Source organism: Balaenoptera ricei, chromosome 2, assembly GCF_028023285.1.
Source record: "Balaenoptera ricei isolate mBalRic1 chromosome 2, mBalRic1.hap2, whole genome shotgun sequence".
In the NCBI taxonomy this organism is placed as follows: Eukaryota; Metazoa; Chordata; class Mammalia; order Artiodactyla; family Balaenopteridae; genus Balaenoptera; species Balaenoptera ricei.
Window position 1 is genome coordinate 102,287,865 of NC_082640.1, and position 12,324 is coordinate 102,300,188.

At 40.3% G+C, this 12,324-nt stretch overlaps 1 protein-coding gene and 1 pseudogene across 4 annotated transcripts in view; one reads left to right on the plus strand and one right to left on the minus strand.

Annotated features, from left to right (window-relative positions):
* STARD9 (StAR related lipid transfer domain containing 9) overlaps window positions 1–12,324 on the minus strand; it is a 133,276-nt gene that overhangs the window by 68,793 nt on the left and 52,159 nt on the right. For all 4 annotated transcript variants that reach the window (XM_059913498.1, XM_059913499.1, XM_059913501.1 and 1 more), the window contains exons 4-6: window positions 3,078–3,194; window positions 1,236–1,268; window positions 1,085–1,146 (exon numbers count right to left, since the gene is read on the minus strand). In XM_059913498.1, coding sequence (XP_059769481.1) covers window positions 1,085–1,146; window positions 1,236–1,268; window positions 3,078–3,194 — 212 coding nt within the window. The remainder of the gene's footprint in view (window positions 1–1,084; window positions 1,147–1,235; window positions 1,269–3,077; window positions 3,195–12,324) is intronic.
* On the plus strand, window positions 3,363–4,420 carry LOC132360485 (voltage-dependent anion-selective channel protein 1-like; annotated as a pseudogene).

Genomic DNA, 12,324 nt, shown 5'->3' on the forward strand with positions numbered 1-12,324 from the left:
ATGTATATGTTTATACACATAGAGGTTTGAAAATTTTTACTTTATAAACTTAAAAAATGAAAAAATAGTGTTCACAATCATTTAATTTTAAAAACAGACAGTTGGGCTTCCCTGCTGACGCAGCAGTTAAGAATCTGCCTGCCAATGCAGGGGACACGGGTTCAAGCCCTGGTCCGGGAAGATCCCACATGCCGCGGAGCAACTACTGAGCCTGTGCTCTAGAGCCCGTGCGCCACAACTACTGAGCCTGCGCTCTAGAGCCTGCGAGTCACAAATACTGAAGCCTGCGCGCCTAGAGCCCGTGCTCCACAACAAGAGAAGCCACCGCAATGAGAAGCTCACGCACCGCAATGAAGAATAGCCCCCGCTCGCCGCGACTAGAGAAAGACCGCGCACAGCAACAAAGACCCAACACAGCAAAAAATAAATAAATAAATAAATTTATAAAAAACAAAACAAAAAAAACCCAGACAGTTATTCTTTTTAGGGTAATGAAAATGTTATGTAATTAGATAGTGATGATGGTTGAACAACCTTGTAAATATCAAAAAAAAAAATCATTGAAATATATTCTTTAAAAGTGTGAATTTTATGGTATATGAATTATGTCTCATGTTTTTAAACAAGGACATTGAACACCAAAAACAAACAAAAAAAGAATACAGAGAATTCAGGGCAATTGGTAACCTTCTGCCAACATTTACAGTTCAGACTGGTTAAAATGTCACGTTGGGGTAGCCAGCACTAGTCTAGGAACTAGAGTTTGGGAACTACTGACCTGGAGAACAACCCAGGAGGGGGTTGGAACAGAAATCCCAAAAGCTAGTATGAAACTACAGAAAATAAAGGAAAGGAAACCAGCTAGCCAGGGGAAGCTGGTCCACAGGAGACACCGGCTTGTTAAGCCTGAGGATAGGAACTAAGTTTCCTACAACCTAAAACCTAAGGAAGATTTTCATCTTGTACTGCAAGATATTTCTGCTGTGGCTTTTCTCCATTCCTCTGGGCGACTCTGGAAGCGGAGAGGACAGCTCTGGAGTGGAAACAGAAACGCTTCAGGCTGCAGAGCCTGACAGGTTCTTACCTTACTTTTATTCTGCAGGAGGAAGGCAGCGGGGCACAGTTTTCCTCCCTGACAAAGAGACCCTGCACAAACCAGAGGGTTGGAGTTTCACTGAAGGGAGTGTACAAAGAAGACCTACTTTGAGGGGATCCAGTCAAAAGAGAGTCTATACCTCACATATCCGTGGTGTCAGCCCAACAGAGGCCTGGAGAACAGAAGAGAAGAAAGCATTACTGTTCACTCACGGTGATGCTCTCCCCCCAACACCCAGGGCCCACCCTCAGCAGGGGTGGGCTCCTTGTGCTAGCCTCTTCACTTCAGGCAGCTTCCCCGGCGGTATGTGGAAAACTCTATTTGCCAGTGCTCTCAGGAGTCTCTCATGGGAGGAATGTACCAGATGAGAGGCAGATCACCACCGTAAGAAGGAAGAGAGAAGAAGCTAGCAAGCCCAGGTACATACTTTCATGCAGAGAAGGTTACATCCTTCTTGGATGAAACCACTTTACCATGGTGGTCCCTCCCAGAACCCTATCTCCTAACCCTGCACACACAGGAGGACTAGAGTACACAGGTGTTCAAAACACGCATTTAGAGAGAAGCGGCTTCTTTTTTTCATCTTGGATCCAGTGCTAACTTATACTCAGGTTAAGGGCTTTACACCCCTGGGTTATTGGGCATTTTCTTCTTTTAATTTAAAATCTATAAAATCAGGCTAAACATGGACGTAGTAAGCAATGATCTGGGCCCACGGCAGCAGGGATAATCTTCCAGGAGCAATAACATCCTAGAGAATGTCCCTATGTGGTGTTGTCACCTGCCCTACCAGTTCATCTCACCAGGGTACTTCTAAGCCTAAAACAAAGAGGTGTTCTTATGGAACTCTACCCTCCCAATTTTCCATGATAAAGGAAGGCTCTCGTAAGTCCTACACACTTTTGAAAGCTCCCATCCCAGTAGCTGGTTCTCCTGCTTCTTTCTGAACACTCAGATCGAACACACACATAGCCCCATATCCACATGGCCTTAGCCAGCACTTAACACTCAGTCTGGGACTTGTCTACACCAAAGGTGTTAAAAAGCTACAGGTGATGAACTTGGAAATGATATGAGAAATTCAGAAGGACTGACAAGGTCTGTGACATCAAAGGGAGTTGTAAAATTCTAAGGTTCTTCAGGGTGTAATAAAGAGAGGCTAATTATTCAAAGTTTACCTTTCAATTGAAGTGCTGAGAAACATTCTTTTTTTTAACTTTTTATTTTATAAAAAGTTATATAGGGCTTCCCTGGTGGCGCAGTGGTTGAGAATCTGCCTGCCAATGCAGGGGACAGGGGTTCAAGCCCTGGTTTGGGAAGATCCCACATGCCGCAGAGTAACTAGGCCCGTGAGCCACAACTACTGAGCCTGCGCGTCTGGAGCCTGTGCTCCGCAACAAGAGAGGCCGCGATAGCGAGAGGCCCGCGCACAGTGATGAACAGTGGCCCCAACTTGCCGCAACTAGAGAAAGCCCTCGCACAGAAACGAAGACTCAACGCAACCAAAAAAAATAAAAATAAATAAATAAAACTATTTAAAAAAAAAAGTTATATAGCTGATTAACAATATTGTGTGAGTTCCAGGTGTATAGCAGAGTGATTCAGTTATAGATATACATGTATCTATTCTTTTTCAAATTTTTTCCCGTTTAGGTTGTTACATAATACTACTGAGCAGAGTCCCCTGTGCTATACAGTAGGTCCTTGTTGGCTATCCATTTTAAATATAGCACTGTGTACATGTCAATCCCAAACTCCCTAACTATCCCTTCACCCCACCCTTCCTCCCCGGTAGCCATAAATTTGTTCTCTAAGTCTGTGAGTGTGAAGAAACGCATTCTTAATATAGAATAAGACCCATTAAATCTTACTGAAGTTGACTGACTATGAAACTCACATCCTCTCTCAGTGGCAAGGACAATGCAAGATTCAGGCTTGCTGTGGCTTTAGGAAGACATCACATTCCAATGCCAATACTCACTGGGGTGCCCAGCATGGTGTATGTCTTCCCAGAGCCTGTCTGCCCATAGGCAAAAAGGCACATGTTGTAGCCTCTGGCAGCTGCAGACAGTACTTCAGTCCCCAAATCCCGGAACACCTATAACAATAAAAATAGAGAGCATGTCACTCTGGTCCTTCTTCCCACAGCAGCTCTTAAATTATTTTTTAACCTAAAATAATATAAAATGTTTCAAACATCCATGACTATAAGTTCCCCACTGTTTTATGAGAATCAATTCAGTTTCAAAAAAAGATTGCTGACTGCCACCGCTTCTGAGCAGAAGATGGCTGTGCCTCCCACATATGCTGATCTTGGCAAATCTGCCAGGGATGTCTTCACCAAGGGCTATGGATTTGGCTTAATAAAAGTTGATTTGAAAACAAAATCTGAGAATGGACTGGAATTTACAAGCTCAGGTTCAGCCAACACCGAGACCACCAAAGTGACGGGCAGTCTGGAGACCAAGTACACATGGACCAAATATGGTCTAAAGTTTATGGAGAAATGGAACACCGACAACACACTGGGCACGGAGATTACTGTGGAAGATCAGCTGGCACGTGGCCTGAAGCTGACCTTCGAGTCATCCTTCTCACCAAACACTGGGGGAAAAAAATGCTAAAATCAAGACAGGGTACAAGTGGGAACATATCAACCTGGGTTGTGACGTCGATTTCGACATTGCCGGGCCTTCCACCCGGGGTGCTCTGGTGCTGGGTTATGAGGGCTGGCTGGCTGGCTACCAGGTGAATTTTGAGACCGCAAAGTCTCGAGTGACCCAGAGCAACGTTGCGGTTGGCTACAAGACGGATGAGTTCCAGCTTCACACTAATGTAAGTGATGGGACAGAGTTTGGTGGCTCCACTTATCAGAAAGTGAACAAGTTGGAGACTACTGTTAATCTGGCCTGGACAACGGGAAACAGTAACACTCACTTCGGAATAACAGCCAAGTACCAGATCGACCCTGACGCCTGCCTCTTGGCTAAAGTGAATAGCTCCAGCCTGATAGGGTTAGGGTATACTCAGACCCTAAAGCCAGGTATCAAACTGACACTGTCAGCTCTGCTGGATGGCAAGAATGTCAACGCTGGTGGCCACAAGCTTGGTCTAGGACTGGAGTTTCAAGCATAAATGAAAACTGTACAATCGTTTAATTTTAAACTATTTTGCAGCATAGCTACCTTCAGAATTTAGTGTACCTTTTAATGTTGTATGTCTGGGATGCAAGTATCGCTAAATATCATGTTAGACTTCCAGGTTAAAGATGATTCAGCTTTAGGGTGTAACCCTTGCAGAGGTACAGAAGAAACCCAATTTCAAAAAAGGTCCTTTCAGCTGTATACTTGAGAGGGAGCTTGCTCGCCCCTCTAGAGATGTCAGGTTTCTTTTTTACCTAGAAATGGCTGCAAGTGGAAGTTGATAATTTGCAGGCACTTTGTAATTTGTAAATTCGTATTGAGTAAATGAATGAAATTGTGACTTCCTGAGAATTGAACCTTGGTTTCCTACCCTGATTGAGGAGAGGCTCTTTGATGGTGTATACAAACTTATCTGAAAGGGACTTTTTTAGGCAGGGACTTTTTCCACCCCAATCCATCACCTCTTTTACACCAAAAGTAGTCTGCAGGGCGTGGTAGCTGTTTCTTTTGTGCCATTTTGGGGTGGAGAAGGTGGATGTGATGAAGCCAATAATTCAGGACTTAATTGTGTTTTTTCTCATGTTGTGTTTTTTTGCCCTCGCAGCAGAGTATGAAATAGCTTCTAAGAGCTCCAGCTGCAAGCTGGGAAGAGTCTCTGTAACTGTAATCACATGGTGACAACACTCTGAATCTAAACTGAACTTCTGTTGTATTCTCGCCACTCAGTTTTATTTTTTAGCAGTTTAATGGGTACGTTTTAGAGTCTTCCATTTCATGTGGAATTAGTTCCTCTCCTTCAAATGCTATAATTAACATCACTTAAAATAAAACTTGAATAAAATATTGAAACCTTAAAAAAAAAAAAAAGATTGCTAAGGAAAATTCATTCATTCAGTCAGTCAGTCAAATATTTTTCAAAGTGCTTACTGTATGCCGGGCACAAGGCTAGACATTAAAGACACAAAATTGATATATATGGTCCCTAACCTTAAGGCAAAAAGAGTCTGGGAGAAGGGCAAAGACATGCAAGCAAATTAGTAAAGAAAAACCATGTACATTAATTCTTTTTCCTTCCCATTACCAAAAAAAAAAAAAAAAAGTTTAATATGGTTAATCAGGTAAAGCTACAATGAAATACTGCCCAGTAACATGTCACACAAATTCAGGGTCTCAAGACACCACACTGAGAATCAGTTAAGTCCAGAAGTTAGGGAGGAGTTTTCCCTATGGGGCCCTTTTCTACATGCTGCCTCTTCAAACTGATCCTAACAGCTGACTGCTTCCACCGTCACTCATCTCTGTAGTGGTCAGCTTTAATGAATCAGAAACAGTCAGAGGTCCTCCTATGAAAACCCCTATACTTTGTGTAGTGTCTGAAAGTCCTGTTGGACTCTGTCAGGCAGACCCCAGGCTCAGGACAAAACAGCCTGGCTTATGGGGAAGGCATAGCTTCCAGCTGAACCAGTCCTCAGCAGAATGCCACATGGACATCTGCATACACAGCTGGTATGGTGGGCATTTACCCTTTGTAATACTCTTCCTATCTGAGGGGGGAACCTGACTGTGTCAGTCTTGGTCGGAAGCAGGGCCCAACCCTCCCCGACGGAAGCCAAATAGTCCAGGAAACCCTCTCCACCTCCTGGTGGCTAGAACACGAACATGTGAAATGAGGCCTGCCAACTAGGTGCTTGCACTTGAATTTTCAAAGAATGACACAAAAACAAAGGAATAAATTCTCCTTGTTGGCATCGAAAGTCCATCAGTACCACATCCTGAATGTACAAGTGCCAAGTGTGGTGCTCAAATCAGACTATTCTGTGATATGGCTTTGCCTGGCTTCCCTGCCACCTAGGGCCCCATGGTTTCCTGCTCATTTTTCTACTTTCCCTTAAATTCTGTGAATCTCCTGATACGGTTCCAAATTGGTTCCAAATTGGAATATTGTTCTTATGGTTCATAGCTGTGGGACCATACAAATCTGTATGATCCCACAAAATTATACTTAAAATTTGTAAGCCTCAGTTTCTTTCCCAGTAAAGTGGATATTTTGTAACTATATCACAGGTTTGTTGTGAAGATTAAGTGAGAAACACACGTAATTAGGGACCACGGGAACGAAGATAGCAGCTGCTGACCTAAGACCATACTACCCTATTCTGTTTTAGCAGCTATAGTTATGCTTCTTGACCAATGAACTATTTATGTTTTGTTTGTTTTTTAGTGCTTCTAATATTCAGGCATAGGGCCAAAATAACCCAGGGAGTGGTGAAAGATTTGGACCTTGGACCATTCCCACCCCATTCCCCAGTCTCCCTCCCAGCTCTGTACTCGCCATTCATTCACCTCTATATTAGCAAAGCTGAAAATTGGGCAGAGTTCTCTTTGCCTTCTGACATCTGTCTTGGTAAAATTCCCAGGGACCGAAGGAAGGAGAGGTTATTTCTCTTCACCAGACCACTTGAGTTGGCTGCCACCCATTTACTAGTTGGAAATGTTCCCCAAAACTCAACCTTTCTTTCTAGTGCTCCAGCAGAAAGTGGAAACAGAGGTGCAGACAGAGCAAGGCCACATCTAGTGAAAGTGTTATTTCTTCCCACCACTCACACACCAGAGCAGAATGAGCTCAGTGGATTGTAAAGGAAGACAACAGAATGTTACTCTGCCCATGTCTTTATCCAAATTCAAATAATCACCTGCAGGTTTTATGAAAAACATCTTTGAAGATACCATTTTCACTCAACAGTAAAAGATGTGAACAAGCAAAACTAGTAGCCTCCAAATGTGGAACTGGTAGAAAGTTAAGATTCCATTCTTCAAGAACTGTGAGGCTTAGCTCTTCATAAATTCTAGGAAAAACCACAGCCCTAAACAGAGCACAACAGAGCCAGATGACACCGTGGTTCACTCTGACTGTGGTATTATAATGAAGCAGATGGAAACAGCTCAATATGAATACCAAGAACAGTTTGAAGGCTAAAATAAATCACCAAAAGGCAATCTAAAGCTAGAGGGTCCAGTTCAGGAGGAGAGATGAGCAGTGTAACTTTATTTTTTCTGGAATATAAATAGAAGAAAGCATTCAACAGACAGGTTAATTTTATGTGACACAGCACTTCCAGTCTTTTTAAGGATTCGCTAGATAGGGGATAGTCCACTGGATGCTTCTGTATTGGGACTCACAACACCTGAAGCCCAAACCAAAATCCCTAGCAATACCCATTTCCTAAGGGCAACTGAATCTAGGAACCAGAATTTTTGATGTTCAACATCGTATGTCATTAGGGTTGCAAATTAAAACAAGGAGATACCACCACACACCTGTTAGAATGGCCAAAATCCAACACACTGACAACACCAAATGCTGACAAGGATATGGAGCAATAGGAAATCTCATTCATTGTTGGTGGGAATGCAGAATGGTACAGACACTTTGGAAGACATTTTGCCAGTTTTTTGTTTTTCGTGTTTTTATTTACAAAACTAAACATATTATTCTTTTTCCTTTAACATCTTTATTGGAGTATAATTGCTTTACAATGGTGTGTTAGTTTCTGCTTTATAACAAAGTGAAACAGCTATACATATACATATATCCCTGTATCTCCTCCCTCTTACGCCTCCCTCCCACCCTCCCTATCCCACCCCTCTAGGTGGTCACAAAGCACCAAGCTGATCTCCCTGTGCTATGCAGCTGCTTCCCACTAGCTATCTATTTTACATTTGGTAGTATATATAAGTCCATGAAACTCTCTCACTTCATCCCAGCTTACCCTTCCCCCTCCCCGTGTCCTCAAGTCCATTCTCTACGTCTGCATCTTTATTCCTGTCCTGCCCCTAGGTTCTTCAGAACCATTTTTTTTTTTAGATTCCATATATATGTGTTAACATACAGTATTTGTTTTTCTCTTTCTGACTTACTTCACTCTGTATGACAGACTCTAGGTCCATCCACCTCACTACAAATAACTCAATTTCATTTCTTTTTATGGCTGAGTAATATTCCATTTAAACATATCATTCTTAACATACAATGTGGCAAGCATGCTCCTTGGTATTTACCCAAAGCGGCTGAAAACATATCCACACAAAAAGCTGCACACAGATGTTTACAGAAGCTTTATTCATAATTGCCAAAACTTGGAAGCAACCAAGGTGTCCTTCAATAGGTGAATGTGTAAACTGGGGTACATCCAGACGACAGGATATTATTCAGTGCTAAAAAGAAATGAGCTATCATGCCATGAAAAAACATGGAGGAAACTTAAATGCACATTGCTAAGTGAAAGAAGCCAATCTGAAAAGGCTACTTACTATATGATTCCAACTATATGAATTTCTGGAAAAGGTAAAACTATGGAGACAGTAAAAAGATCAGTGATTGGGAGGGGTTGGGGGAGGGACAGATGACAGGTGGAGTGCAGAGGATTTTTAGGGCACTGAAACTACTCTCTACGATACTATAATGGTGTACACGTCACTATACATTTGTCAAACCCAAGAATGAACAAAACCAAAAATGAACCCTAATATAAGCTATGGACATTAGATGATACATCAGTCAATCTAGGTTCACCACCTGCAATGAATGTACCACAATTAGTGTGCAATGTTGATAGTTTGGGGGCAGGAGGTATATGGGATCTCTCTGCACTTTGTGCTCAATTTTTCTGTAAACCTATAACTGCTCTAACAAATAAAGTCTATTTTTTAAAAAGAAGATCCACAAGATAAATCTCAAGGAATGGACTTCCCTGATATCAGTGACATTTAACAGACATACCCTTCTCAAAAGCAGTTAGAATCAACTATGTCTCTGGAGATTTCATGATGACTGTTTAAGGTCCGAGAATAATGGTTGCGCTGTATTTTCCTAAAGGAACTTTTCACTGATAGATTTTTTGCTTGTTTGTTTGCTTGTTTTTGGTAGCTCTGTAGTTCTTTCTATTGTATACTATGTTCTCTGAGCCCCAAGTAGACTCATAACAACAACAACAACAAAAAAAAACTGCGATTTCAATTTAGGATGAAAAAGGGTTCAAAATGATGAAATAAATATTGATTTCAAATACAGGTATCAGAAATTGTTGGAACTTCCCTGGTGGTCCAGTGGGTAAGACTCCATGCTCCCAATGCAGGGGGCTCAAGTTTGATCCCTGGTCAGGGAACTAGATCCCACAAGCATGCCGCAACTAAAAAAGATCCCGCATACCGCAACGAAGATCCCGCGTACTGCAACTAAGACCTGACGCAGCCTAAATAAATAACTATTAAAAAAAAAATAGTTGATAAGTGAAAAGTAAGAGGGACATTTCAAGGAGGAAAAAATGTTAGTTAAAAATAAATCTAAAAACCGTGTGTTAGTAGGCACCTTTAAACTGGAAAATAATTCTAGACAACTCTGGAAACTATTCAAACATATGTTTTCACTAATGCTGTTAGTTGCTTAGGAAAACCTCAAGTAGCCCAGAGTTGTACTTACTTTTACTTCTCATCACACAGAGACCGTGAGGTACAGCTGGTACTATTTGTGGATCTACTGACCCATCCTATCTCCAAACTTGTGGCAGCAGGTACAGAAAACTAGGGTGCAGGGCCTATTATTTGAAGAGAGTATTCATGTACAAAATATAACAATGGGGCCTGGAGTTGGGGAAAGGGCTTAGAATAATCTGCCTTCCTCTAAACAGCTACACTTATAGTTTAATGGTTAAGAACACAGGCTTCGCAACTTAATAGATTCAGAACCTGGTTCCTGGGGCAAGTAACCTTCCCTCAGTTTCCTCACCTGTGAAATGGAGATTAAAAAGCACCTAATATAAATGTTTCAGACATTACATGAAATTTCTAAAAATCTTATATTTGTATTTGTATGGAAATATGTTAATATAAATGTTTCAGACATTACATGAAATTTCTAAAAATCTTATATTTGTATTTGTATGGAAATATGTTAATATAAATGTTTCAGACATTACATGAAATTTCTAAAAATCTTATATTTGTATTTGTATGGAAATATGTATGGAAATATGTTAATATAAATGTTTCAGACATTGCATGAAATTTCTAAAAATCTTATATGTTCTGGTATAATGTTATAAGTAATAATCCTAGTTATTACTTTAAAATGTATATCTCAGAAATAACTAATTTTCTTGTCAACTGCATTATTATGAACTTTCATCAAATCTTTAACCGTGGTCATTTTTAAGTCTTTTGTCATTTACAGACAGTTCTGGGTGTACTCTGATGATTCTGCAAATATGTTCCTATAAAAGGGTTTCATCTTCAAGAAATTCATGGAAAAGACTCTGACAAGTACAGGTTTCTGGTAACTGACTGTACTGCTGAACTGAATGAATAAGCATTTTCAGAACTCTAATGAAAAACTGATGAACTCATAAAAGTGCTAACAAAAGATCAAGATGAAAAAAAAAATTAATTACATGGGACTGAGTGAACTGATGAGGATGAGTATAATTTGTGTGACTTTCTGTCTGAATTTAAAAAAAAAAAAAAAAATCCCACAAGGACTCAGAGGCAAAGAATATACAAATCAATTTTCACTGCAAAGTAAAGGAGCTGTTACAGTGAAGGATTACTGGACTGAATGTCAATATTATGACATAGTATGAGTGTGTTTCATGTTTGGTAATTGCAATCATTGTTGCTTTTGTTGTGGTCATCCATGTACAATGCTTGGTGTCAGTCTATTTATCTCTTGTAAAAATAAAATACAGTGTGTGTGTGTGGAAAAAAAAAAAAAAAAAAAAAAAGAAAAGGCCACTAGGTAAGAATGCGTAAAGAATAGAAATTGCTATGAATTTTGAGATCATACTAGTTTATCCTGAACCTAATGAATTCTATTAAAATCGGAAATAAAAAAAAAAAAAAAAAAAGCACCTAAAACTCACAGGGTTTTTGAGAGGATTAACTGTGTAAATACATGTAAAACTTTAAGAACAATGGTACAAAGTAAGCACTTTACTGCGCTAATTTTTGTTGCTGTTGTTACTACACTTTATTTTTTTCCATTTTTTGGTATAAGGAGTACTCAAAAGAGTTAACATTCTCTTTGGTACTCCCATGTACTTTAAAAGAACCATGGACTTTTGGAAAACAGATATCCGAATACAGACACCATAGTTAATATGCCCCAACTTCACATAGATAGCTTTCAAAAAACTTCTACCTTCCATCCTATTAAATATTCATTTCTAAAAAATCTTCAGAAACCATTAACGTAAAAAGAAATTTTAACTCTTTCTTCATGTCTTATCGGTTTTGCTAGGGCCTAAGGATCATTCTTTCCCTTCTATAAGTATGAAAATCATGTAACTGAGAGAGAGGTTACCTAGCCAATAAAATACATGAAGTTCTTAACCCTTAATACTTGCCCACAGAAAGGCTTCATACATTTCTCTTTATTCCCAGTCTTTTTAAAAAATTGAGGTATAATTGACATATTAGTTTCAGGTATATAACATAATGATTCAACATTTCTATATACCACAAAATGATCACCACAGGGCTTCCGTGGTGGCGCAGTGGTTAAGAATCCGCCTGCCAATGCAGGGGACACGGGTTCGAGCCCTGGTCCAGGAAGATCCCACATGCCGCGGAGCAACTAAGCCCATGTGCCGCAACTACTGAGTCTGCGCTCTAGAGCCCGTAAGCCACAACTACTGAGCCCACGTGCCACAACTACTGAAGCCCACACGCCTAGAGCCCGTGCTCCACAAAAAAAGAAGCCACAGCAATGAGAAGCCCGCGCACCTCAACAGAGTAGCCACCACTCGCCACAACTAGAGAAAGCCTGTGCACAGCAACAAAGACCCAACTCAGCCAAAAATAAATAAATAAATAAATAATAAATAAATAAATAAATAATTTTTAAAAAAATGATCACCACAATAAATCTAGTTAACATCCATCACCATACATAGTTACAATTTTTTTCTCCTGCTGTGATCTTTCACAATCCACCCGCCTAGCTACTTTCAAATATGCAATACAGTATTATTAACTATAGTCACCATGCTGTACATCATATCCCCATGACTTATTCATTTTATAGCTGGAAAT